The sequence below is a fragment of the Cucurbita pepo genome, chromosome LG11 (assembly GCF_002806865.2).
Source record: "Cucurbita pepo subsp. pepo cultivar mu-cu-16 chromosome LG11, ASM280686v2, whole genome shotgun sequence".
NCBI classification, from domain to species: Eukaryota; Viridiplantae; Streptophyta; class Magnoliopsida; order Cucurbitales; family Cucurbitaceae; genus Cucurbita; species Cucurbita pepo.
In genome coordinates, this window is record NC_036648.1 from 7580873 (window position 1) to 7608355 (window position 27483).

Below are 27483 nucleotides of genomic sequence, written 5' to 3' on the forward strand. Positions count from 1 at the left end.
AAACGAAAGATAGGTCCCATCATTTCATTGCATGTGATTGTTGCATTTAACCCCAATAGTGGGGTCACTTACTGAGTATTTCTTTAAATACTCAGGCCATGTGCTACTACATTTTTCAGGTTAAGGCAAGGCATTCCTGTACGGCTGACGACGGCATCGCAACTCGAGATCATGGCACATGCATAGGATAGTGGCATTTATTTTCTTAGATTTAGGATAGAATAGGATGTTTTAAACTTAAATGTTTATTTATCTNAAGGAATGGAAGACAGACCCCTCTCTCAGTTTTCTTTCTTTTAACACTTGTGCTTATGTATGTGTATCGTATGCGATCGTGTGTATCCTTGTAAGGATTNTTTCCGCATTCAATGTTTATGGTATGTATACAGTAGCGACCTTAAATTAAGTAGAAAAATTTGGGTCGTTACAATTGGGATCCTCGGGTGAAGAAGACGCAAAGTCGGTCAGGTTCGGCCTTTGAACCGGCCCACGGAACGAACGCGGGCCCTGTGCGTTTCGGCCCAACATGAACGCGCGTTGCAGCCTTGGTCTCGGCTCTGCATGCGTGCTCTCGGCTCGGCTCCATCAAAACCCGCGGCTCGGCTCTGTCAAATCCCGCAGCTTGGCTTGGCGGCTTAGTTGGTCGGCTCGGTAGCTTGGCTTGGTGAGTCGGTATCACTATAATATATCGATTCCAACTTTTTCGACCCTTCCAAAGCCCTTTCTGCCCTTAGTTTTACCATCCGAGGTCAGTATGGTTCCTAAACGTTAAAGACAGATTAGGTCGGGGGTTTATTTTGATAAATAGCATGAGGTTTAGCTAGAGTATGTTATGAAAGGTTCCTAAGTTATTATGTGGTTATCATGGGACAAATTTAACTGTTGGGATTTAGCTCATTGTTGATGTATGCTAGGTTAGATGTTTCTTGCAGTGAAATGCTATGTATGCCATGTTTATGTATATGATGTTTGTGACACGATTTGTTACCCTGTATGTATGAGCTTGATTGACATGTAATGATTGTAATGAGAACCCCGCATGCCATGAATGAGATGACTAGTATGCTATGATATGCTTGCTCGATGTTGACCCAGTTATGCTATGTAATGCGGCGAGGGGATGGAACGTTATATGTATAATGTCATGGAGTAAACCTTAAGAACCTCATGCACGCTATGGTTATGTACCTAGGGCACTCCCCCGTTATGCTACTGATGGTATGTACGCGTATATTCGATATTGTGTTCGCCACGATATCATGCAGGCCCTCCTTTGTCCGTGGCGTCCGGTATTGTATGTCATACATACCCGACCAAGCCAGGCCCAGGGAGTTCGCTTGCGAGCTCGCCTGGTGGGCCCACAGTCACACACGTGGGCCATGTGTGGGAAAGTACTATGCATCCACCCCCGCCCAGACAAAGCAAGGGCCTAAGGCCATGGGAAGGAATGGAAGACAGACCCCTCTCTCAGTTTTCTTTCTTTTAACACTTGTGCTTATGTATGTGTATCGTATGCGATCGTGTGTATCCTTGTAAGGATTCAAATTTTTGTGTTTTATTTATTTTAGATTTTATGGTAAGATTTTATTTTTGCTGCCAAAACGAAAAGATATTATGCTGCAATTATTGTCGCTGGAAAAGGTATGATTTCTAGCAAGGAAATTACTACCTTAATCGAAAAGTCATAAAGACCTTTTATATTCCCATATACAACTCTCCTCCTTCCTTGGAAACAACTTTTGCTCTTCAAACGTTTAGGGGCGTTACAGTTGGTATCAGAGCCCTAGGTTATAGATCTTGTAGACTAGCTTACAATGTAGGCCTAACGTACTTCCATGGTCCTCCAGCAAACGCGTCGTCGCCGTCAGGTATGCCTTTTTTTTTTAAATAAAGCTTCTTAATTAATGATGTATGTAGTAGTGAATGTGTGTTTTGTGGTGAATGATATGATATACATGTTTCATATGTTGGCATGAGTTATGATATGTCATGTACTATCGGATGGTTATGATAATGCTATAGTTGTATGTATGCGTGACTTGCATGACTACGAAAGTTAGAATAGAATGTATTAGATAAGTGTGTGACGTAGTGGTTACATGCACTGTTTAGATGCCACCTAGAACTCGAGGAGGAGGTCTTAAGGGACGACCCCCACTTAGGGGTAGAGGAAGAGGAAGGGGACGTAATGGGAGACGAGAGGATTCTGTAGAGCAGCCTGTTCCGCCACCAGCGGCACCTCAGGCCGCACCAGATCCTACAGCTGCCCTAGTAAATGCATTACAAACTGTGATTCAAAATCTGACTGCCAACCCGCAAGCGAAATCTCCTACATCAACTATGGAGGCTAGTTACTTGCGAGATTTCAAGAGGGGTGACCCTCGAACTTTTAAGGGGACATCTGAAGATCCAACTGTGGCACAGATGTGGTTGAGATCCATTGAGACCATATTTGGGTTGACCAACTGCCCTGAGGCCCATAGGGTGGAGTGTGCTACATTTATGTTGCGTGAGGATGCAGAATTGTGGTGGCAGGCCACCCGTGACATTATTAGTCCTGAGGGAGGTGCAGTCTCATGGGTGGAATTCAAGAGTGCCTTTACTGAAGAGTATTATCTAGAGGATGTTCAGCTACGAAAACAACAAGAGTTCACTCAATTGAGTCAGAGGGGGCGTAGTGTTACTACTTACGTCAGAGAATTTTCTAAACTAAAGCGGTTTGCCCCAGAGTTGGTGAACACGGACTACAGGACAGCAAGACGTTTTGTGCTGGGGTTAGACACGAAGATTTGTAAAACTGTTGAGGCAATTGCACTTGCCACTTACGCTGTCGCCTTGAGAGCAGCTAAGTCTATGGAAGGACTTGATAGTTCGCATGAAACCCCTTCATCGTCAGTGGGACAAAAACGTCGTCACGCACATGAAAACGAATTAGATGGCAAGCCTAAGTGTAATAAGTGTGGGAAAAATCACTGGGGTAAATGTTTAGGTCACATTAGAGCCTGTTTTCGGTGTGGAAAGGAGGACCACGTGGCCAAGGATTGCTCGGGAGGCGGCACAAAGGATTCTAAAAACTAGTAGGGGAAGTTACGTAATGGGAACAAGTGGATGAGATAAGAGAAAAGTATCCAGAGTTATTTCTGGCTAGGGAGACTTTCGAGGACGAAAGTCCTTTTTAGGAGGGGATAATGTAAGGATTCGAATTTTTGTTTTATTTATTTTAGATTTTATGGTAAGATTTTATTTTTGCTGCCAAAACGAAAAGATATTATGCTGCAATTATTGTCGCTGGAAAAGGTATGATTTCTAGCAAGAAAATTACTACCTTAATCGAAAAGTGATAAGGACCTTTTATATTCCCATATACAACTCTCCTCCTTCCTTGGAAACAACTTTTGCTCTTCAAACGTTTAGGGTTTTCGAGGGTGTCTGAGAGTACGGAAAAATCGAGAGGGTTAGCCAGGAAAAACGTGTGAGGTGGTTCGCTGGATTTTCTTCGGTGAGTGGCCGGAGGGAGAAGCGACCGAGGCTATCGGTGTTGACTATCGTTGCGCGTCGGTCGGAATAGGCGAGGGGTGTCGTCGCATCGTTGGAATCGGGGTTGTGACGTCGTCGTTGGCAGCGCAGCAACGATTAGGGTTTTCGTGAGATTTCGGGTAAGGAAGACGAAGGAAAACGGGTCGGGTTCACGTTCGGCCTCTAGACCAGCCCACGGAACGAACGCGGGCCCTGTGCGTTTCGGCCCAACGCGGACGCGTGCTGCAGCTTTGGTCTCGGCTCCGCACGCGTGCTCTCGGCTCGGCTTGACGTGTACGGCGGCTCGGCTCCGTCAAAACCCGCGGCTCGGCTCCGTCAAATCCCGCAGCTCAGCTTGGCGGCTTAATTGGTCGGCTCGGCAGCTCGGCTTGGTGAATCGGTATCACTATAATATATCGATTCCAAGGTTTTTGTCCCTTCCGAAGCCGTTTCTGCCCTTAGTTTTACCATCCGAGGTCAGTATGGCTCCTAAACGTTAAAGACAGATTAGGTCGAGGGTTTATTTTGATAAATAGCATGAGGTTTAGCTAGGGTACCTTATGAAAGGTTCTAAATTTTTATGTGGTTATCATAGGACATATTTAACCGCTGGGATTAGCTCGTTGTGAGTGACTTCAACCAAGACCATCGAGGTAAGTGACCTTACTGTTGGAGTTAGCTTTCTACGTGTTGTATGATGGTGTGTGCCCTGTGGCCCCTGCATGCACCATATTTTATGTGATATGATTATGTGATGTATAGATTGTGTTGACCGTAGATTGTGTATGTTATGTGATGTATGAACTTGTGTTGACTGTTGACTGTTTATGTTATGTCATGAATGAGATGTTAGTATTGTATGCCATGAATATGTTGATTGATGCCATAGATACACGTAGAATTATCGAGTCATGTCATGAGATGTTTATGCAACTGGAATGTTTATGTAATATGCCATGTAATGTAAGTCATGTGAGATGCCATGTGATGTAAGAAACGTAAATGCGATGTTAGCACTGCTTATGTAATGCCATGTTAAATATGTTAAGGGACCTCATGCATATATGTATGTCACGTGCATCGGGATTCTTCCCCTTTATGATACGAAAGAATGAAATACGATATTTATGTTCGCCATGATATCATGCGGGCCCTTTTCTGTTTTGTGGTGTCCGGCTACGTGTAACACGTTTTGCCCGACCAAGTCAGGCCCAGGGGGTATGTTTAAGAGCCCGCCTGGTGGGTTCATGTACACGTACATGGGCCATGTGTGAAGGAGTACCACACATCCAACCCTACCCGGAATAGAAAAGCGCCCAAGGCTATGAAAAGTTTATGAAAAGTTAGGTCCCGCTCATATGTTGCATGTGTTTGCATTCCTAACCCCAACAGCGGGGTGACTTACTGAGTATTTCATAAAATACTCAAGCCACGTGCTACCTACATTTTTCAGGTAAAGGCAAGGCGCCAATGTACGGTTGACGGCGGAGCTGAGGCCACCATGGAAGTTGGAGACGGGATATTTTTAGGAGTTTACTTTTATTAGACTGTTTTAAGTTATAGGATTGAGTACCGTTTTATTTGGATTTATTTTGGATTCAGTATTGAAGGTTTATTTTCGGAGTTTAGGTAATGTTTTGGATTCATGAATTTTTATGAAAGACTATTTCAAGGTTATTTATGATAAGCTTCCGCTTAATGAGATAAGTATGCATGGGTGACGTCACTAATTAGGTTAAAGAAAATTAGGGGCGTTACAATCCTAATGTATGATTATATGCTTAACTCCAACAGTGGGGCGACTTACTGGGTATTTCATATAATACTCAAGCCACATGCTACCCATATTTTCAGGTAAGGGCAAGGCCCCCATGTACGGCTGACGGTGGATGCTGCGAAGGCCATGGAAGTCTTAAGGAGGGTCTGTAGTGTCGTCGACGTCTTGTTGGATTCTCTCGTTTATTAGTTATTGCAATTGTCCATCTAGTTATCCGTTGTTTATTTCTAGGTTAGGCTGTCGTTATTGTTTTTCCCAGGCATGAACTGCTTATAATAATGAATGTATTGTCAGTTTTGAGGTTGTCTTACATAAACTATCGCACTTTTGTTATATGATTACAAGGTAACGTCGCTATTTAGGATAGAGAAAATTAGGGGAGTTACAAAAGAACTTGTGCAAATGAGGGTAGCACAAGGGTTTATTCAACTACCCAATGGAAGCAATGTAACGATGAAGGATATTGGAGCGAGATATTTCGATATTTTGTTGTCTCGCTCCTTGTTTCAAGATGTTTTCAAGGATGAGAGAGGGAAAGTTGAATATTGTAAGATGCATGATCATATATATGCGGTTGCATGTGCTATTTCAAATGATCAACATTTGAGAAAAGACCTTATAACCGATGAAAAATCTCATGGGTTATAAGATCACTGACTTCATCTACTTGCACATTTTAATTATTGATTATGAGTCCATAACCAAATTACTTGACACAATCAGTAAAGTGAAGCATTTGAGGTATCTTGACATTTCAAAGTCTGGAATAAGTGAGCTCCCAAAATCTATTGCTTTGCTTTACTATTTGCAGATTTTGAAGCTTGAAAGGAGTGTAAAGCTTCCAACAAAGTTGAGAAAGTTGATCAACTTAAGGCATTTCGAAGTTGATTTGTGCAATGCAAATCAAATTAAGCTAATGCCTAAACATTTAAGTCGAATGACTCAACTTCAAACGCTTACTATTTTTGTAGGTTGGTCAGATGAAGGATATAAGATTGAGGAGCTTGGACGTTTAAAAAACCTTAAAGGTCAATTAAGCCTTCTACAACTCGAGCAAGTCAAAAGTAAAAAGGAGGCCATGACTGCAAATTTGGTAGAGAAAGAAAGCATTTTTGTGCTATATTTTGAATGGAGTCTTAACGGAGAAGACTCTGGTGACAATGATTTGAATGTGTTGGAAGGGCTTCAACCACACATAAACCTTCAAGGATTGTGTATTCTTAACTTTGCAAGTGAACTTATGCCCAGTGGTATTTTTGTTGAAAACTTAATTAAGCTTGAGCTACACTCTTATGCAAGAGTGTAAAACTTTATCAATGTTGGGACAGTTGTCCAAACTTGAAGTTCTTTACATTCATAATCTAAGAGGTGTAAAAAGTATTGGAGAGGAGTTTTACGGGAATTATCGCGACAGTAAAACTTTATTTCCTAAATTTAAAATATTTGAAATTTTGAGAATGGTCAATTTAGAGCAATGGAAAGATGTTGCTACTGTGATGAATTGTACAGCTTTTCCTCATCTCGAAAGCTTAACCATGTGTTCTTGTCTCAAACTAACGAATATTCCAAACATTTTTGCAACTCATAGTTAGAGGTTGGAAGTTGACACCGTTTATGGTTGTACAAGTTTGACAAAGCTACCAAACTGGTTAGACTGTTGTTGCTCACTTGAAAATTTGTGGATAGGCGAATTTCGTGATGATATGTCCCCTCCAAATCTGCAAAATCTGCCATACATGTCTTCATTACACATTGGAAACTTTCATAATTTTCCAGAGCGGTTGATGGTATTCTATAACGACCCAGATCCACCGCTAGCAGATATTATCCTCTTTGGGCTTTCCCTTTCGGGTTTCCCCTCAAGACTTTAAAATGCGTCTACTAGGGAAGGTTTCAACACCTTTACAAATGGTATCAGAGCTAGACACTGGGCGATGTGCCAGCCTTCTCGCTATTCCCCGGGGGGGGGGGGGAGACATGAGGCGTTGTGCCAGTAAGGACGTTGGGCCCCAAAGGGGGTAGATTGAGGGGTGGTCCCACATCGATTGGAGGAAGGAAAGAGTGTTAGCGAGGACGTGATTAATAGTTGAAGGGCCAATGGAGGGTCGTGATTGGAGTCGATTCATACCCTTCAATTCACTTGAAGTTCTTGAGTTGCATGAAACAGGAACTAATAGTTTAACACAACTTCTTCGACAACTTGAGCTCCTCACCTCGTTAAGATCATTGCATATTAAGAGTTTTAATGACATTGAATTTTTGCAAGAATGGTTGGGAAACATTACATTTTTGGAGACATTAGATTTATGAGAGTGCAGAAATTTGAAAAACTTGCCCTCGAAAGAAGCTATGTCAAATCTAACTATATTGAATTGTTTGGATGTGTATGAATGTTCCCAGCTTGAAGTTGGTGAAGGTAGTATTGAACGGGAAAAAGTTTTGCATGTACCCAACGTTCGTGTATTCTAGAATAACTATTTTATATTTGTTTCCTTTCTTTATACTTCCTTTTTCTAATGTTTTCATTAGCCTAACTAAAATTATAAAGGTATTCTTTGTACTTTAACAATTGTATTAATTCTATTACTATATTAATTAGTATGCTTTCTTGGTTGATTACGTTGAATACCAAATCAAAACTAAACTGAAAAGTAAAAATAAAACTAAATCAAGCTAAGCTTGTTTATATCTTTAAATTGTTAAGAAGTGACGGGATAATATGTTACGAACATGAAGAACGAAGATTCAAACTTGCAATCTATGAATGGAGATCTTGCCGCTCTAGTTATGTTAACAAATTTTTATTAATTTATCGATTGGTTTATTGATTTTTTTTTTTTTAAGTATTATGCAATTTAGAATATATTATGAAGATTTAAATATGTAGGTTTTAAAAAATTAGTAATGTTGTAATTAGTTTCGTCTAGCTTTGAGTACATGGATAACTTTTTAAAAAAAAATTGAATTGCAATCAATTTCAACCTCTTATTTTCCAACCATCTTGCAAATTTTTTATTCCAATCAATGTATATGGTAATTGAAATTGAATTGAGGAAAGGAGTAAATGTGTAAATATACCCAATAAGAAATACTCGTGCTTCTCATCGCCCATGATAGTCCTTCTTATTGGGGGCACGACCCAACCCTTTTCCATGTAGTTAATAGGTTGTACGGCGTGGGGACACTTTTTCCATGGGAAATGGCTAAGGAGTAGTGAGAACTGATCAGGAACCCCTGGTCCATCCACGAAGCTATAGATACCGTTCACACAACTAGCAGCCTAAGGTACTTCATTTGCCGTGGTGATCTGTTAGGCTCGAAACGTTATATCTAGACTCAGTGTCACTTCTAACCACAAATCGCTAGGCTTAACTTATTAATGGGTCTTAAAAAATAACTGAGTTTGCATACAACCATCAACTAGCATCATCACACATATTTCCTACAAATTAAACATATATGCTCAATGGGGCGATAACATCCATCAAGCACCCAAAGTGCGGAATTCACAAATTCACATCCTCCTTTCAACATGAATTAAACATATATATATATCGCGGAAGCTTAAAGCATAATTGCAACACTCAGATAATTCTCAATATGCTTTACACGATACATTCATACTCATAATAATTAGACTACCTAAATTCATTCCTGGAAAGCTACCAACTAAGGTAAATTCCCTAGCATGCATTTATACCAAGCGATTCCTAAGTATTGCTTCCTAAAACCATGTGGTGACTTACATGATTGACGCATGCTCTTTCGTTTAACGTTCCGGTGTAAATAAGGTGTCTAAAAATACTAATTTTTCTCTATAAGATCTTAAATCACACAAAAAAATTAATTAGAATTTAAATAGGGCAAACAAAAGTCGAACCTATGAATAATAGTACCTCACGGGCTCCCATGAGCAAAATAGGGTTGGAATTTTCTTACTAAACATGAGCAAAATTCTAACTAGTTTAAGTTTTCACGAATAAAAATTAAATTTAGTATTTTTACAATCAATCTATTTATAATCCGACCTTCGATTTTAGTCGACTTGTAATATGAATAGGTTTTTCAGATTATCGACATGAAGGAGTTGGATCAATAACTTCAGTTAAGAGCGACATAAAATTTTGCAATGAACATTTTAAATCCATATTCTAAGTCTCTCAACCAAATGCATTGGACAAAAAAAAATTGTCCCAACTTTTCCAAATTGGTTCAAATGGGCTCTATTTTTCCTAATTTTGTTTTTAAAAAGAAAAATTAATCTAAACAACACGGTTGAAAGTAGACTACTTTAAAAAATAAAGTATTAAATGTCTTTTCAAACCTGAATTATTGTTCTAACTTTTTGATTGGAGTGCTTTTTGATTGGAGGGCACATTGAGTATCAATCAAAATGTTAGAAGTATTAAATGTCTAGGAGTGATTAAGTATCAATATCTAAACAACACCAATATCTTATTAATGGTTGCATTAAGTATCAATCAAAATGTTAGAAGTACCCGAAGCGATAAAGTAGCAGAAATTATGGAGATAAATTATAGATATCATTTGAGGCACTTAGGAGATGATCATTGTTGGTATTTATTTGAAAAATGGGCATTTGGAAGTGAATTACCAATTATTCGGATGTAATTCGAGAAGAACTTGTTAAAAAATTTGGTGGCATACCCTTGGCTGTAAAAGTGTTAGGAGGAATGGTATAATTATGCAAGAATTACGAGGGCTGCTATCGACTTTGGAAGATCTAATGAGAATTGCATTACAAGATGAAAATCATATTTTATCCACAATCAAATTAAGCGTGGACCGTCTACCATCTTCCTCGTTAAAACATTGCCGACTGTTCAAATTTCCCACCAGACTCTCTCTCCTATAAGAAAGAACTTGTTTAGGCGTGGGTAGCACAAGAGTTTATTCTAACTAATCCAAGAGACACAATGTAATGAGGGAGGATATTGGAGGCACGTTGTAATGACCAAAATTTTCTATTTAATTTATATCATAAACATTAAAGGTGGAAATACTTCATTTAAACTTTCATAAAATATAATCATGGACTTCACCTGGTTTGAAAACACTTTTGAAAACGACATAAGAAAAGATTAAATAAAATAAACAAATGTTTAAATTAAAAACATCCTATTCTAGCCTAGGTCTAAGAAAATAATACAATAACTCTATGCATGTGTCATGGTCTCGAGTTGTGATACTGTGGTCAACTGTATAGGAATGTCTTGCCTTAACCTGAAATAGAGGTAGCGCATGGTTTAAGTATTTTAAGAAATACTCAGTGAGTGACCCACTATCGGGGGATAAATGCAAGAACATGCAAATGCAATGACGGGACCTATCCTATTAGTCTCTTTTCGTGCGACACTATCCTAATGGGCAGCTTGGATGTGTACCATATACTCTACACACAGCCCATACGTGCGAGTATGGGCTCACCAAACAGTTCCCACACCGTTGGGCCCCTTTTCTTCTCGGGCAAGCTAGCTCCCTATGTCGAACACCCATTAGAAATTTGAAAATTTTAATGAATTTGAAAATTTTGAAATTTGGTTTCATAATGTCCCTGATTTGACCTAAGTTGAGGAGGCAAAACTTTTTTTGTGTACCATACGTCGATTTTGAACCCTAGAAATCCTTATTTTTCGTTAGTTTTATTTTCTTATTAACCTTGTATTTGAACAATTATATTAATTTTGTTACTATATTTACTATGGCTTTAAATTTATCTTTGTAACATTTATCTTTATTGTTCACCTTATTAAATTAACAAAGCCCACAAATTATTTATTTACTTGAAGTTTTAGATGGTCATGAATTCACATCTTGAAAATGGGGAAAAATGAATAATTCTAACCTTATTTACTTGGACAAACCAAAAATGATCACGAGACAATTCCCAGTCGTATAGAGGAAGATATTGAAAGTGGTAGGTGGGCGAGCAAATTTTCGATGTTCGACTCGACAAGCTCCCTTACAAAGATCTCGTTGGTTATTTATTTTGTTTCATCTTCGAGAAACAACCTCTTATTTTTTCATCTAAAAATGAACCTTAAAACAAAGTTGCAAACTTTTGAGTGAAATGAATTGAACCACCATTTATAAGCATGTACAAACCTTCCCCTAACAGACGCGTTTTAAAGCCCTAGGGGAAAGCTCGAAAACCACGGGTAACAGTGAATCTGGGCCGTTACACTATTTTCGTCTTTAAATGTGTAATAAATTTTTTATTTTTAAAATTAAATAGTGATGAATTTATTTGTTTTGCTTTATAGTTCTCATTATGAAAAAGAAAGAAAAAAAGAAAAAAGAAAGAAAAAAAGAAAAAAGAAAAAAATACTAGGAGAAGAAGAAGCCAAAAAAAACAGGGGTGCATGGGAATAAGGATGGTCCTCAGTACAGAGAATAACTACCTCCTTAAGAAGAAGAAAACATAGAGATAAGTCATATCATTCTCGTGAACTTTCCCAACGTGATCCCTTGTTAGATGATGAAAGAACCACATCAGCTAATTTAGGGAATGATCATGCATTTATATTCTCTCCATTGGTATGAAACTTTCTGGGGAAACCCAAAGCAAAGCCATGAAAGCTTATGCTCAAAGTGGACAATACAATACCATTGTGGAGAGTCGTGTTCGTCTAACATGGTACCAGAGCCATGCTTTAAACTTAGTCGTGCCAATAGATTGGTAAATCCTCAAATATCGAACAAAGACTCCAAAAGAAAAGGAGTCAAGCCTCCTCGAAGTCTCGTCAAAAGACTCTAGTTCTCCTTCATTAGATAATAACATATAGTGTAATGAATGTGAATATCTGTCTGGTGCTCATATAGTGAATATCTTTTTGTGCTCTAACGGTTCTGGATAGTCTCTGTTGGGTTTTATGTCCTAAAACTCATAGTTTGTAAACAAAAACATATTCTATTGTCAATAAAGTTATTATTGTTGTTTATTTAGTAAAGATTGTTATTGAATAAAGTGAAATTTACGAGCATTAATCTAAATCCAATAAACTAAGAACACTCTGGCTATAGTATGATTACTTGAACAATATGTAGAGACATAAGAGTGGATCAAGTTCAAGTATATAGTCAAAATGATCTATAGTATAAGGATAAGGCTGAGTACCATATTCTGGGGACACTTTGGATGCGGCCCACTTTTGTATATGATATAAACAATGTGATCACTAAATTGTACATGTGGAGACATGTGAGTGGGGGCGTCCTATGCAATGATTATTGCATAAGATCGGACCATGAAGAAAACCACCATACTTTATAATGTCGTTTACTGTTGAGACTCATTTTCTTTTCATTCGATGACCTAGGTAACTCGATCTTAATCCTGAGCTAACCATGAACTCCTGTTTATTTGGAATTATCCTTAGATATGCATGGGTGAGAGTGGCTCGAGTTTTCCGACTTAATAGGCCTCCCATTTCAGGGGTAAGACTGGGTGAATAGCTGGGGACGTGGGGTGCAAGATGGAATTCGCTCCTACCCACTTTTAGGGATAAAAGAGAGGTAGTTCCCTTAAGTACTGACTCTAGGTCTTGAACAAGGGGCCCCATCCACTCATTGGCATGAGAGAGATTCGGTTTACTGGTTGGACCACAAACCAATTGTTCATAAGAGGATCAGTGGGACTTAAGGAACAAGAAGCAACTTCAGGGGTAAAACGGGTAATTGACCCAGCTTTAGCTACGAACAACCTGTGAAGGATCGACTTACTAATCATGGTTATATCAAATGGACAGAAATATATCTATAGTGAGGGGAGTGCAACTACTAGGCTATAGTGGAGTGTCCTAGTAGTTAACGAGTGTTGTTGATTAACAAGGTTAATGAGTTTAACCGGTTAATCTGGATCGTTGGAGCCCATAATCTATAGGTTCATTAGGTCCCTCTGGCTAGCTCATATCAGACTAAACAATAGAACAGTATGACAAGTGAGTTCGAAGTGTTCGAATTCAAATTAGGAAATATGCACTACATATATACGATATATTTAACCGTATTTTTGTTTTATTTACGAATTAAACAAAAAGAGAGAATTTGAGATATTTAAATAAGATTTAAATATCTTAATCAATTATGTGTTGGAATTGATTGGGATTGGCATCTGAATTAATATTAAATATTAATTAAATAGTTTAATTAATCATTTAATGTTACTTTAATTTAGCTAGTCATTTACAATAATTGATGTTCTAAAAGTGCCTAAGATCCAAATTGCTTCCGCGTGTGTTATATTAACACCATCAATTAGTATCAGAGCAAGTTTTAGGCACTTTATTTACATTAATTTGATCATGGTGGGTACCATTTCATGAATGAAATTTTGTGGTTGTTAAAGTGGATGGTTTTGGTTTTGGCATTTTTTTATGCTTCCATTTGATACAATTATTGTAATAAGCCTAATGTGTATAGGCTTTAATGCATGAAGAAAGGTCTGTAATTTTTATGGAGTCATTAGAGTTCATTTTAGGTTGTAATTGATCGAAAATGGAAGAGATAGCAAGCTGAATCGAAGAAGAAGATAGAAGAGGCGGTTCGGGTATTTTTTCTGCCTTTGGGGTCCGGTTCAACGTTTTAAGGGTTGGTTCGCCCAGTTCGTGATCCTCGGAAGCGGTTCAAGTTATTTTAATTATTAATGTAATAATTTAGTTAATTGCTTGTTTTAAAATGCCAAAACCAATCCACTTTAGAGTGTTTAATTAAATATGCATTATGAATGTATGTTTTAAATTAAATAGAAAATGTATATACATAAAGTATGTCATATAGATTTAAAATCCCACCATAAGCTAAGCATGTTTCATGCATTCCAAGTATGTTTAGAGTTCCATGAGTGATAGATATAAATTGTTATATAAAGCATGTTAGATGCATGTTATAGGTTATTTTCAACGTCATAAAACGAGATAGACGTTAAAATCTATAATAAAGATAAGTGCATGCTCACTTAGGATTAAGAACCGAGCACGATCAATTTTAATAGTTAAAATAGGTCGATGTCTTACAAAATTACGGTTACGAGAAAGCTCACCTAGCACGATCTTTTGCGGTTACAAAATTGCGGTCTCGACCAATATCTAATTACAATATTTTTTAATACAATACACCATTATTCATTAAATATAATATTAAAACTAAATCCACTAATATTTATTTTAAGCAAAATTTGATAATTACTCTTATTTTATTTCATAAAAATAAAATCAAAATTTACCTACTAAAACTTATAATCAAAACTAAATTCATCTCATATTTAAAATAAAATCTCAATCTCAATTTCAATCTTGTAAGGCTTAATACAACAAATTACTCTCAAAATTTACCTAATTTTCCTGTTAAAATATGGGGAAGAGCGTTAAAAGTAAAGCAGTCAATGTTGTGAACCGAAATATCTCTCGCAGTTGTATCATCTATTAACTTCTCCATCTTCTTAGTGGTGGGATTATACAACACTAATTCAGCTCCAGCCCAAAGACACAAGATCTTTCCATCTTTGCATATTTTAATCGGTTCCACTGTCGATTTTGAGAAGGAAAGTATATTTTTATTGACATCTGGTACGATGACACTAAATGCTTTAATCCACGAACCATCTTCCTTCATCTTCCACACCCTATACTTGTACCCCTCCATAGAAAGAGTTAAATGAATGGCACCATTAAATATTCCAATACAAGGAAAATAACCGTCATCATTAGGAAAAGGAATCTGCTCGTATTTCTCATCTTCCATATTTAGACGATAAATGACATCGGGACCAAGATTATTTTGGCCAATCCAATGCAGCCCTCCGTTTAAGTAAACACCATGACATCCATTAAAAGAACAAGTTGGTGACTCAATCTGCGTCCATTCCGGCCGGGTCCCAAATGCAAAAATCTCTGTTTTGTAGTTATGGATGATGGAGTTTCTATCACGAATAGTAGAGCTTCTTACCACTTTGTATTGTTTTGTTTTCGGACAAAACCCAAATCCATAGCAGCAAGTAAACCAATTCCCTTTGTATTTGTCTTTGGGGAGTTCGAAGTACTCATTCGTAATGGGATTTAATATCACGACACTATTTGGGCTAAGCCAGCTATTTGTCTTTTTAGTGACTACGAAAGCCAAGAGTCCATTGCACGAATTGATAATTGAGATAAAAGAACGCTTAAAATACTTACGTTTCAAGTTGAATGAAGCAACACTCCTCACCCCTTCCACGTGGTCGGGATCCAATTCCAAGCAATGGAGATTACGAAAGCGATGCGAATTAGGACGATCACGGCTCTCTGAATAAACATGTGCAAGGAAGAAGTTGGAAGCAGCCGAGATTGAAGGGTGATACTTAGAACTTAAGATCACATTGTTCCAGGTTTTACAGACCAGCCTACAGCTCGACAAACAATAGGAAGGGAGTTTGTTGACTATTAGCTCGATGACATCGGGTACGAGTTCGACAATTTCAGAAATTTTGTTGCCTTGACGATGAGCCATCCTAGTCGACTACAAAAAGTTGTTGGTTAGTGAATTTAATTGAACTAAAGAAGAAAGGAGAGGTAAGCTACTTTGAATGGGATAGGAAAAAATAATGGTTATTTCTGTATTTATAACTTAAAAAAACTAAAAAAGAATCTAATATTTTCTATTTTAAAAACTAATCTTTTCTTATTTTGAATCGTCTCGATTTGAGATATATATTTTTTTTCATATTAACGTATACATGAAATATATAAAATAATTTAAGGAGTTAAAGTAATTTAAAAAATTTTAATTTGATTTTTTTAATATTAAAAAAAATAAAATATTGTTTTTTTAAGGTATATAATTTATTTTAGTCAAATATACTATTTTTTTTAATGAAATTTTATCGATTCCGAAAATTCTTTTTAACTTATATTGAAATTTATTTTAAATCTTTATTTAATTTTTAAAATTAGGTGTTAAGAATTTATTATTATTATTATTATTTAAAAAATTAACCATTATAAGTTGGGCCATCACTAATAATATTAATTACAAACATCTAATATTTTTAATATATTTAATAATAAGATTTAATTAAATAATTTAAGATTATATTTGATTTAAAATTTTAAAAAAACATCCAAATTTTTTAATATATTTAATAATAAGATTTAATCCAATAAGATTATATTTGATTTAAATTTTTTTTAAAAAAAACATCTAATATTTTTAATATATTTAATAATAAGATTTAATCCAATAATTTAAGATTATATTTTATTTAAAATTTTAAAATTTATTAAAATTTTCCTAATTTAAAAATGTATTAAAAGTAGTTTGTTTAAATAAAATACAAAAGAATAAAATATATGAGAATAAGATATTTAAAAATTAATTAAAAATTAGATAAAAATCAAAATTTTACATTATTTTTTTGTTCAAATATTTATAATATTTTTTTTATACTATTTAATTTCAAACTTAATTATTTTATTTTTATTATTTTAATTTATTAAAATAAATAAACTAATTTTTTTTAAAAAAAAATAAACAAAAAATGATCATGAGACAATTTCCAGTCGTGTCGAGGAAGATAAAGTGGTAGGTGGGCGAGCAAATTTTCAATGTTCGACTTGGCAAGCTTTACACAGATCTCGTTTGTTATTTATTTTGTTTCATTTTACAAAAACAATCTCTTTTTTTCGTCTTAAAATGACCCTTAAAATAAGGTTGCAAGTTTTAACACTCAAATGAATTGAACAATAATATTAATTTGGATGAATATATTTGTGATGTCCAACTTTGGTGGGGGAGGAGAACAAACCACCATTTATACGGGTGTAAAACTTTTCCACGCGTTTTAAAGCCTTCAGGGGAAACCTAAAAGGAAAAGGCCGGAGAACATATCTGCTAGCGGTGGATCTTGGACCGGTTTCATTTTTTTAAAAATAATTTACTAAAAATCATATCAACTTTTGACTGACTCAAAATCTATTGAGGGGGCGGTTAAGCATCAAGAAAATTTCAAATTTGATTAAAAAAGATAATTTTATTATTATTTAAAAAAAAAAAAAAAAAAACTAATATAAGAACTTTATTGTTAGCATAAAATAAGGTTGTCATTTGGTCCAACTTACAAACTTGTCAAAATGTTAACCATACCATTTAAATCGTATTTTTTATGGGTTAGATTTTAAAGAGATAAAAATAATCCCAACAAGCTAAAAATAACTAATTGTGTATATATAAATACATCTAGAGTATTTCCCATTAAATCATTCCAAAATTTAGTTTTGTGTTAGTTTTTGTTATCGACAATCATCATCATGTCGAAGGGAACCATGGTTATTTTTATTGTGGTTCTCTTTGTTAGCATTAACATGATTGAGATAACAAATGCAACACATTACATCAATTACGATCCTTTGAAAAAAAACCGTGATCTTGTATGCAGCCCAACTCATCCTGACCTTTGTAAAAAGATTCCTGCAAATCCATATCAAAGAGGTTGTAATCCGATCGATCGTTGCAGAGGAGCTGAAAGCGATGATATCATAGATAATGATGAAGAAGATGATATCACAAATAATGATGAAGAAGATGATATCATAGATAATGATGAAGGATATGATGATGCGAGTTGCCCAGCAATAAGTCCTAATGGAGAATTTTAAATTAATTATGTAATAAACTATATTATTGGACATCTATATCTATATGTTTGTAAGAATATCAATATTAACTCCATAAAATTTCTAGTATAATTCATGTCATGAGTTTTGTTTTTACGACATTCGTACTATAAGTTACTTTAGAATTCATCTATCTGTCCTAGTAGAAAGACACGGTATTCGGAATGGAAAGAAAATAAAAGAAAACAATAATTGAAATAGATCTACGCTTCTTGGAGGTGCAATTTTCAAATAAAAAAATTCATTCTGTCGTGTATCCCCGATTAATGTAACCTCAGATGCTTTAATTGTCGATTCTAGTATCGAGCGTTTAAAATTATAAGGTCGATTCCAGCTTAGTCAAGAAGGAGGTGGCTCCAACTTAAGTCATACATTACATGAATTCTTGCTAAGAAAACTTCGACCTACATGCAAACTTAGTGTACAATATAAATATTTGGTTGTGGATTCAGAATTGAATGATTAGGTAGCATGGTTGTCAACAAATGTTTTCAATCTCTTCAATTAATGACCTTCATGTCCTGCCATGTAGGATGTTACATAAATTTTGTCAATTACTATCTATTTTCCCGACCATTTGCCCAATTTAAAAGTGATTTTTAGTTGCTAACTAATATGGATGAAAGTGTCTCACATCGGATAATTTAGGGAATTGTCATGAATTTATAATCTAAGAATACACTCAAGCAAAGCCATGAGAGCTTATGCTTAAAGTGGACAATATCGTACCATTGTGGAGAGTCGTGTTCGTCTAACATAGTATCAGAGTCATGCCCTAAACCTTAATCGTGCCAATAGATAGGCAAATTCGAATGTCGAACAAAGGACTCCAAAAAGAAAAAAGAGTCAAGCCTCGAAGGCAGTAAAAAATGACTAAGACTCCAAAGGAGTCAAGCCTCAATTAAGGGAAGGCAAAAAATGACTAAGACAATGACTAAGACTCCAAAGGAGTCAAGCCTCAATTAAGGGAAGGCAAAAAATGACTAAGACTCCAAAGGAGTCGAGCCTCAATTAAGGGGAGCTCCAATTAAGGGGAGCTCCAAAGGAAGGCAAAAAATGACTAAGACTCCAAAGGAGTCAAGCCTCAATTAAGGGGAGCTCCAAAGGAGTCAAGCCTCAATTAAGGGAAGGCAAAAAATGACTAAGACTCCAAAGGAGTCAAGCCTCAATTAAGGGAAGGCAAAAAATGACTAAGACTCCAAAGGAGTCAAGCCTCAATTAAGGGGAGGCGTACTTTGTTCGAGGGGAGGTGTTGTAAGATTCCAAAGGAGTCAAGCCTCGATTAAGAGGAGGCGTACTTTGTTCGAGGGGAGGTGTTGTAAGACTCCAAAGGAGTCAAGCCTCGATTAAGGGGAGGCGTACTTTGTTCGAGGGGAGGTGCGAGGGGAGGTGTTGTAAGACTCCAAAGGAGTCAAGCCTCGATTAAGGGGAGGTGTACTTTGTTCGAGGGGAGTGTTGGATGAAAGTGTCCCACATTGGATAATTTAGGGAATGGTCATGAGTTTATAATCTAAGAATACACTCTACATTGAGATGAGGCCTTTTGGAACCCCAATGCAAAGCCATGAGAGCTTATCGTACAATTGTGGAGAGTCGTGTTCGTCTAACAAAGATTGTCGGTTTATATAAAAAAAATTAGAGAAATTATTATTTTTGAATGCTACTACAATGCCTGGAGTGGTTTCATGACTAATTCTAAGATAATATGTTGGCCTCCAACTTATTGATGTATATATATGTATACATACCTATATAACTTTGAGTTTCTATTACTAATTGCAAATCACTCCGAAAATCTTCATTTTTGGTTTATTATTTCGTGCATTTTGCATGGTGATCGGTATTAATTTATTTACATGATAATTTAGGTTTGGAGTACGACCGTCGTTAGAACGAAAGGGTCTCCTGTATGAGTATTACCTTAGGGCCTTTCTCATAGGCCAAAGTGACTCAAGGCGCTCCTCACGCAAAACCGATGAAGAACCTAGACATTCATTGTAACGACTCTAAATTTGTACTTATTTAGAATAGCTACCTTCGTCATCATCTATACTCATGTGTAAATCTAATATTTAAAAATTCCTCATAAAATTAAACATTTACAACTATCTTATGCACGTGTCATGGGCTCGACTCAGGCGTGTTGAGATTGCTTTTACCTAAAAAGAAAAAATTACCTAAAAAGAAAAAAGAAGTATCACAATGCTTAATTATTTTAAGAAATACTTAGCAAATGACCCCACCATTAGGGTTAGTGAATGCAAACACGTGCAACTCATGATTCAGGGATCTATCATTGAAAACAATCATAGGGGAGACCTCTAGTCCGGAAAAAATTGGATGTGTAGTACTTTCTTACACACGACCCACACATGCGAGTGTGGCTCCCCAGGCGGTTCGCACCTCCCCTGGACCCATCATAGTCAAGCTAGCTGTCCGTAGCAATATCCGGAGGTTAGCAGACCAAGAGTGTTATGCGAGGCATGATCATCATCATCATGGATAAAGAAGTATCCCGATGTATATGAACACACAAAATGCCTGAGGTCCCTGTAGTTTTTATCTTTAAATCATCTTTATGACACAACCCTATACCTCGTTCACACATTACTCTAGGTAACATGCAACATTGACCTTCCAACATTTATCGTCATTAACATTAACTAGGGTTGTGTGTTTGAAAACTCGTCGTCATAGTGCATTGTAACATTTAATACATGCAATCATCTTAATATGGAACATCATCATATTAAGTCATTTCATCATCATACGTCTCATATCATCGTAATATCAGGCATCATCATCATCATGTCAACATCATTACATCATCACATCATCATATAAAATCATCACATCAATATGTCATTAAATCATTATATAACATCATCACATCATCATTTAATGTCATCACGTCATCATATAACGTCATCACATCATCATATAACATCATCACATCATCACATCATCATCTAACGTCATCACGTCATCATCTAACATCATTACGTCATCATTCATCATCATATAACGTCATCACATCATCATATAATATCATCACATCATCATATAATCTCATAATCATCATATAACATAAAACATAAATGACATGTGCGAGGGCCACTGGGCACGTGTCACATACATAAGACATTTCTTCCGACTGAGCCGATAGTAAGACCACTTACTTGGTTGGCCTTAGCCGAAGTTCTATCTAGCTCCAAATTTTCTTTCTTTCATCCTTCGAATTTGTTCTTACTTATATCGAGGTTTCACCTGTTTTGAATATAAACTTAATTGCCTTAGTAAAAATCGAATTTCATGTTATAATTGTTTCTAAATTGTGTTTGGTAGTAAAATTTAAATTAAAAATATGTCAATATTATTTGATGTGGCAGGGATCATTCCATCCAAATATTGTTTGTTATAATATTATATTGATTCAGCACAAACAATAATGTTTTTCTTCCATTTTCGTCCGCGGTTTTACCCGTCTATGTTTCTCCCCTGCCTGTTTTCCTCTCATTTTTTCACAAATACTTTTGGCCGATTTTAATTGGTTTTTTTTTTTTTAAAAAAATGACTACTGAAATTTCTAACTAAACAATGGCAACCAAATTACATCTACAGGGCCACAAACAAGCAAGACAAACGTTTCTATAGATCAAATAGCTCAAACCCCACTACAACTAGTTCATGCAAATTTGTGTGGCTCAATCACCCTCCCTGATCGAGGTTATCACATCTTTTGATTGCCTTCTCCACATTCAACGGCAGCGTGGAAGAGTGAGTGAGCCTGCTCAGGAGGGACCCCACGTGATGTTTGTATTTTCGCACTTTACATTTTCTTCTACTTGAACCTAAGACCTATGTATTACATTTTCTTCTACTTGAACCTAATACCTATGTGTTACTAAGTTGACATTCTAACCAATTAAGCTAATCAAGTTGATTTTTTATAACATTGGCTCCTCCGCAATTATATAATTATATACCACTGGTGGATTAAATTAGGCTATGATACCACTCGTTATCTTTGATGAGCGTGAGGAAATCGTCCACCGAGGAAAAACGTCGAAGAAATTGTAAGGAGAAAAAAATAACCGAAAAACAAAGAGAGACAATATTTGAGCTGAAGACATTCTATTCCTCATTCAATTGGATATTTAAATATAACAATCACATTCTAAAAATGGGAAGGAGTGACGAATGAATTAAAGTTATTCCACTTGACGTGTGAATCCCACTAACTTTAATTGGGTGGGTTTAACTTATTAACTAAAAAATAGGAATGATTTTCTATTTATCTAACAATTTATGTAAGTAGAGATGTCATATTCGAATAAGAGAACAAGCAGGATTGGTGCAGCCTTGGCAATAATAAACAAACTTTTATAGAGTTTACTACCTTGGAAGAAGGGGGAGACACATCAGTCGTAGAAAGTGCACCGACAGTGACACTAACATCATAGTCAAGCTAGTTGTTCAGAGCGACGTCCTGAGGTCAACAAACCCTCGAGTATCATGCAAGGCATGATGATGATCATCATCATAGTGTACGCGTCTGTACTCATCATCATAAATAGGGAAGTAACATGATGTATATGTACACACAAAACACAGCGACGTCCTGAGGTCAACAAACCCTCGAGTATCATGCAAGGCATGATGATGATGATCATCATAGTGTACGCGTCTGTACTCATCATCATAAATAGGGAAGTAACATGATGTATATGTACACACAAAACACATGAGGTCCCTGTAGTTTTCATCTTTAAATTATCCTTATGACATAACCCTATACATTGTTCACATGTTACTCTAAGTAACATGCATGCATTGACCTTCATATGTTCATCATCATTAGCATGAACTAGGGTTGTGTCTTATAAAAATCATTGTCATAATGCATCATGACATTTAATACATGCACATCATCTTAATATGGAATAACATCATATTAAGTAATCTCATCATCACACATATTACATCATCATGTTATCATGCAGCATCATCATCGTATCATCATTTCAAGTCTTCATCATGTACATCATCACATCGTTATATAATATCACCACATCATCATATAACGTCATCACATCATCGTATAATATCATCACATCATCATATAACATAAAGCATAAATGACACGTGCAAGGGTCATTGGGTACGCGTCGCCATACACAAGGCAAATCTTCTGACTGAACTAATAGTATGACTACTTACTTGGTTGTCCTAGGCCGAAGCTACTACGACCCCTTGATACTAGCTTAAAGTTGCTCTCTAAACTTTAATTCTACTTAAATTAGTATGGTAGAATGGGGATTGACTCATCTAATTTTGCATAAAATAATTTAAACGAGACTCCAAAAGTTAAAATTTTCTAAAAGGTAATCATACTAACCTTAAATGTTTTCCTAGAGTTGAAACTAGTAGGAAAGGGCACGAGGTAAGGGATCTCACTTTTATAGTGGAGGTCAACTCCTCACTTCTCAACTTAGGGAATGTAAAACAAATTTCCTTTTCTTTTTCTTTTCCTAATTTTTGAGTTATTACAGAATGATTAGGTGGCACACTTGTCTTCTCAAAGATACCTGTTTCCCCACTACAGATTCCTACCACATAGAATATTACATAAATTTTGTCGTCAATGTCACAATTATACATCGAAAATAAAGTATGTTTTGAATTTTCATCCACTTATATTTGTTCAACAAATATCACAATTTAAAAGTGACTTCTAGTGGCTAACTAATATGAACCAAGGCCAAGGTTGCTCATTTATATCTAAAATTGGAGAAATTATTTTTAAATGCTGCCACAATGCCACGTACACCTTTAATTGTTGTACTGTTAGATGTATGAGAGAAAAACTATAAAAGTACTTCATCTAGTTAACATCTTGCCGGTATTAAAAATAGTCATATTGCAGTGTGGTGGTTTAATGACATTGAACTTATTGATGCATCATACATACATACGTATATAACTTTGAGTTTTGGTTACTAATTGTAAATGTCTTCCAAAATCTCCATTTTTAGTGCATTATCTCAAGCATTTTCGTATTAGATTTGAGCATGTGGAATGACACCTAATCTAGAATGGCACCTAGTTTGGACAAACACCCGATCTTAAATGGCTACGAGTAAGGATATGATTGAATGCTACTTGATAAACTAGTAGTATCCTGATAAGGGGATAACCATGCCCGACAAGAAGTAGGATACTATTGATGGAAACATGGGCTTGGAAGAGAAAAGCTAAACTAATTCGATATGTATGAGGTAGAGAGAAGAGATCAAACCACTAGCCACAGGTTCATGCGTTTGAGTCAATCTTTATGGTCGGCATGTGGGTTCAGAGGCAAAATTGTACATGAAGATTCCAACAATCTTTTAAGGGCGCATGGTGCGTGTCCAACCAAGGAATAATACCTTGTACTAAGGACAAGGACTTCATGGCTCTGTCAACCAAAAATGTCCCTCGAAACAATGCAATAAGTAGTTAACTTTAGGACTCCACCTCCTTGAGAGCAGGATGTCGGTTGAGATGGAGCTGGAAGTTAACCTAGACTTTCTTGAAACTTACCCAACATCTAAATAAAATTGTTGACAGGATAGAAAAGGAACCCGCGTTTGGATGTCTAATGGGAAGACCTAGCATGAGTAGACCATAGAAAAAATAAATAAATAAAAGGATTCCTCGAGGCAATCCTAAAAACTCGAGATGGGCATCCTTAGCATGGAAACATAAATTACCCCACAAAAGTACAATGACGAAGAGTCGTATTCAAGGACGTGTACGATATTAAGTATATGACCATGGATGAAACAGTTGAGCTCAATACAAAAATTTAAGGGTAAGACATAAATGAATTGTTTCATCACTTGATGGAGTGCAACATGTCGACATGAGAACATAGAATCAAATATGCAACGAACTCCCTATCACATATATTATGGAAAATAATCTCTTTGTTGATCAGATGAGAATTGAGTGAGTTACTCCTTAAACAAACGACCAATGAAGCAGAAAGTGAACACATTCAAACGTGAAACTTACGAGAACTATCACAAGATGTAGATTATAAATTTCTAAGATTGAATCTATTAAATTAATTCCTGCAAATCCATATCAGAGGGGTTGTAATCCAATTGAACGTTGCAGAGGAAATGATATCATAGATAAGAATGATACAGTTTTTCCGAGTGGTAATGCATCTAATAGCCAAGCAATGAGTCCTAATGGAGAACCTCTTTTTAAATTGAATTGTGTAATAAACTATATTATTGTTCTTTTATTTAATAAAAGACGTGACATCTATGTTTTTAAAGAAATTAATATTAATTCCATATAATCTCTAGTATATTTTTATTTTTTAGGACATCAATCATAAATTAAAATTATAACTATTATAAAGAGATTAAATATAATATTATTAATATTACTAGCCTTGAATTAATAAACAAATCAAAGAATTTTTTCTTGACATATAAACCTAATAAAAGTGATTTCTAGTGACTAACTAATATGAATCCAAACCAAGGCATTAAATGTACGAGAAAAAAACTATAAAAATATTCATTGGTATGTCATTTTTTTCTGGTTAACATTTTACCGCTATTAAAAAATATTCCCATGGAAGTGATTTCATGATTAATTTTTAAAAAATTGACACAAAATGATGTGCACCCATTATTTTTTTTATTTTTTTTAAGGATCGGTATGATATGGGCATGTTTGGAAGCACAGGTGAACGTTCTTTTGCTGATATTATCACCAATATTCGATACTGGGTCATTCATAGCATTACTATACCTTCTCTATTAATTGCAGGTTGGTTATTCATCACCACAGGTTTAGCTTACTGTAACGCCCCTAATTTTCTCTACCCTAATTAGCGACGTTACCTTATACTCGTCAAATCAACAGGACAAGAGTTCATGTGGGACAGTCTGAATAACGAAAATGCATTCATCAATATAAGCAGTTCATACCTAGGAAAACAATTGCGATAACCTAGCCTAGAAGTAAACAACAGAGAACTAGAGGAAACAATCGCAAAACTATGAACTCGAAAGAATCCAACAGGCGCCTACGACACTATAGACTCTCCTCAAGATTTCCATGGCCCTTCGCATCATCCACCGTCACCCGTACATGGGAGCCTTGCCCTTACCTGAAAATATTGGTAGCACGTGGCTTGAGTATTATATAAAATACCTAGTAAGTCGCTCCACTGTTGGGGTTAAGCATATATTCATACACCCGGATACAAGCAGTCACACACAATACATCTACATGTCGCACACGATACACATACATGACGCACACAACACACATACTTGTCAGATAGAATACCCATACATGTCGCACATCATAACCATACATGTCGCACATCATAACCATACACGCCGCACATTGTGAGGAGAACGAAACTGAGAGAGGGGTCTGCCTTCCATTCCTTCCCATGGCCTTAGGCCCTTGCTTTGTCCGGGCAGGGGTGGATGCATGGTAATTTCCCACACGTGGCCCACGTGTGTGTCTGTGGGCCCACTAGGCGAGCTCGCAAGCGAACTCCCTAGGCCTGGCTTGGTCGGGTATGTATGACATACAATACCGGACGCCACGGACAAAGGAGGGCCTGCATGATATCATGGCGAACACAATATCGAATATACGCATCCATACCATCAGTAGCATAACAGGGGAGTGCCCCAGGTACATAACCATAGCGTGCATGAGGTTCTTAAGGTTTACCTCCATGGCATTATACATTCAACGTTCCATCCCCTCGCCGCATTACATAGCATAACCGGGTCCACATTGAGCAAGCATATCATAGTATAACCGGGTCCACATTGAACAAGCATATCATAGCATACTAGTCATCTCATTCATGGCATGCGGGGTTCTCATTACAATCATGACATGTCAATCAAGCTCATCATACATACAGGGCAACACACCGTGTCACAACATCATATTCATAAACATGGCATACATAGCAATTCACTGCAAGACTCACATACATAAACATAGCATGCATGGTATTTCACTGCAAGAAACATTCAACCTAGCATACAGCAACAACATATGGTGCATGCGAGTGCCACAGGGCACGCACCAACATACATACATAACTAACGCCAACAGTAAGGTTACTTACCTCCTTGGCCTTGGCCGAAGTTGCCCACAACGCTAACTCCCCCGCCTAATTACCTCCTATAAGATAACATGATACACTTAGAGCGCCTTCACAACTATCCCTCGTGCCTAGCTACCAGACGTTCCTATCGCAAGCTATTTGTCAAAAATGAAGTTATACTGACCTCAGATGGTTGAAACGAGGGTGGGAATGGCTCCGGAAGGGTCGAAAACTTAGGAATCGGTATATTATTCGGATGTCGAGCCGCCAAGCCGCACTGCTAAGCCGCACTTAGCCGAGCCGGAGGTTCGCGAAGCCGCCGATGGAGCAGAAACCAATGGCTGCGACGAGCGGCTGCACGCCGGCTGAGACGTCTCGCG

General features: G+C 36.6%; 4 protein-coding genes across 4 annotated transcripts; 3 read left to right on the plus strand and 1 right to left on the minus strand.

Moving 5' to 3' along the window:
- Nucleotides 1-2112: 2112 nt before the first annotated feature.
- LOC111805576 lies at nt 2113-3078 on the plus strand. Its single transcript, XM_023690691.1, has one exon. It carries the CDS (start codon nt 2113-2115, stop codon nt 3076-3078), a length of 966 nt encoding a protein of 321 aa, XP_023546459.1.
- A 2852-nt stretch (nt 3079-5930) lies between these two features.
- LOC111805577 (putative disease resistance RPP13-like protein 1) lies at nt 5931-6599 on the plus strand. The gene has a single exon (XM_023690692.1). The coding sequence runs from the start codon at nt 5931-5933 to the stop codon at nt 6597-6599; it is 669 nt and encodes a 222-aa protein (XP_023546460.1).
- Nucleotides 6600-14635: 8036 nt separating this feature from the next.
- LOC111805578 (F-box protein At3g07870-like) lies at nt 14636-15799 on the minus strand. The gene has a single exon (XM_023690693.1). It carries the CDS (start codon nt 15797-15799, stop codon nt 14636-14638), a length of 1164 nt encoding a protein of 387 aa, XP_023546461.1.
- Nucleotides 15800-17610: 1811 nt separating this feature from the next.
- LOC111805579 (protein RALF-like 9) lies at nt 17611-17953 on the plus strand. The gene has a single exon (XM_023690694.1). It carries the CDS (start codon nt 17611-17613, stop codon nt 17941-17943), a length of 333 nt encoding a protein of 110 aa, XP_023546462.1. The 3' UTR covers nt 17944-17953.
- The last annotated feature ends 9530 nt before the right edge of the window (nt 17954-27483 follow it).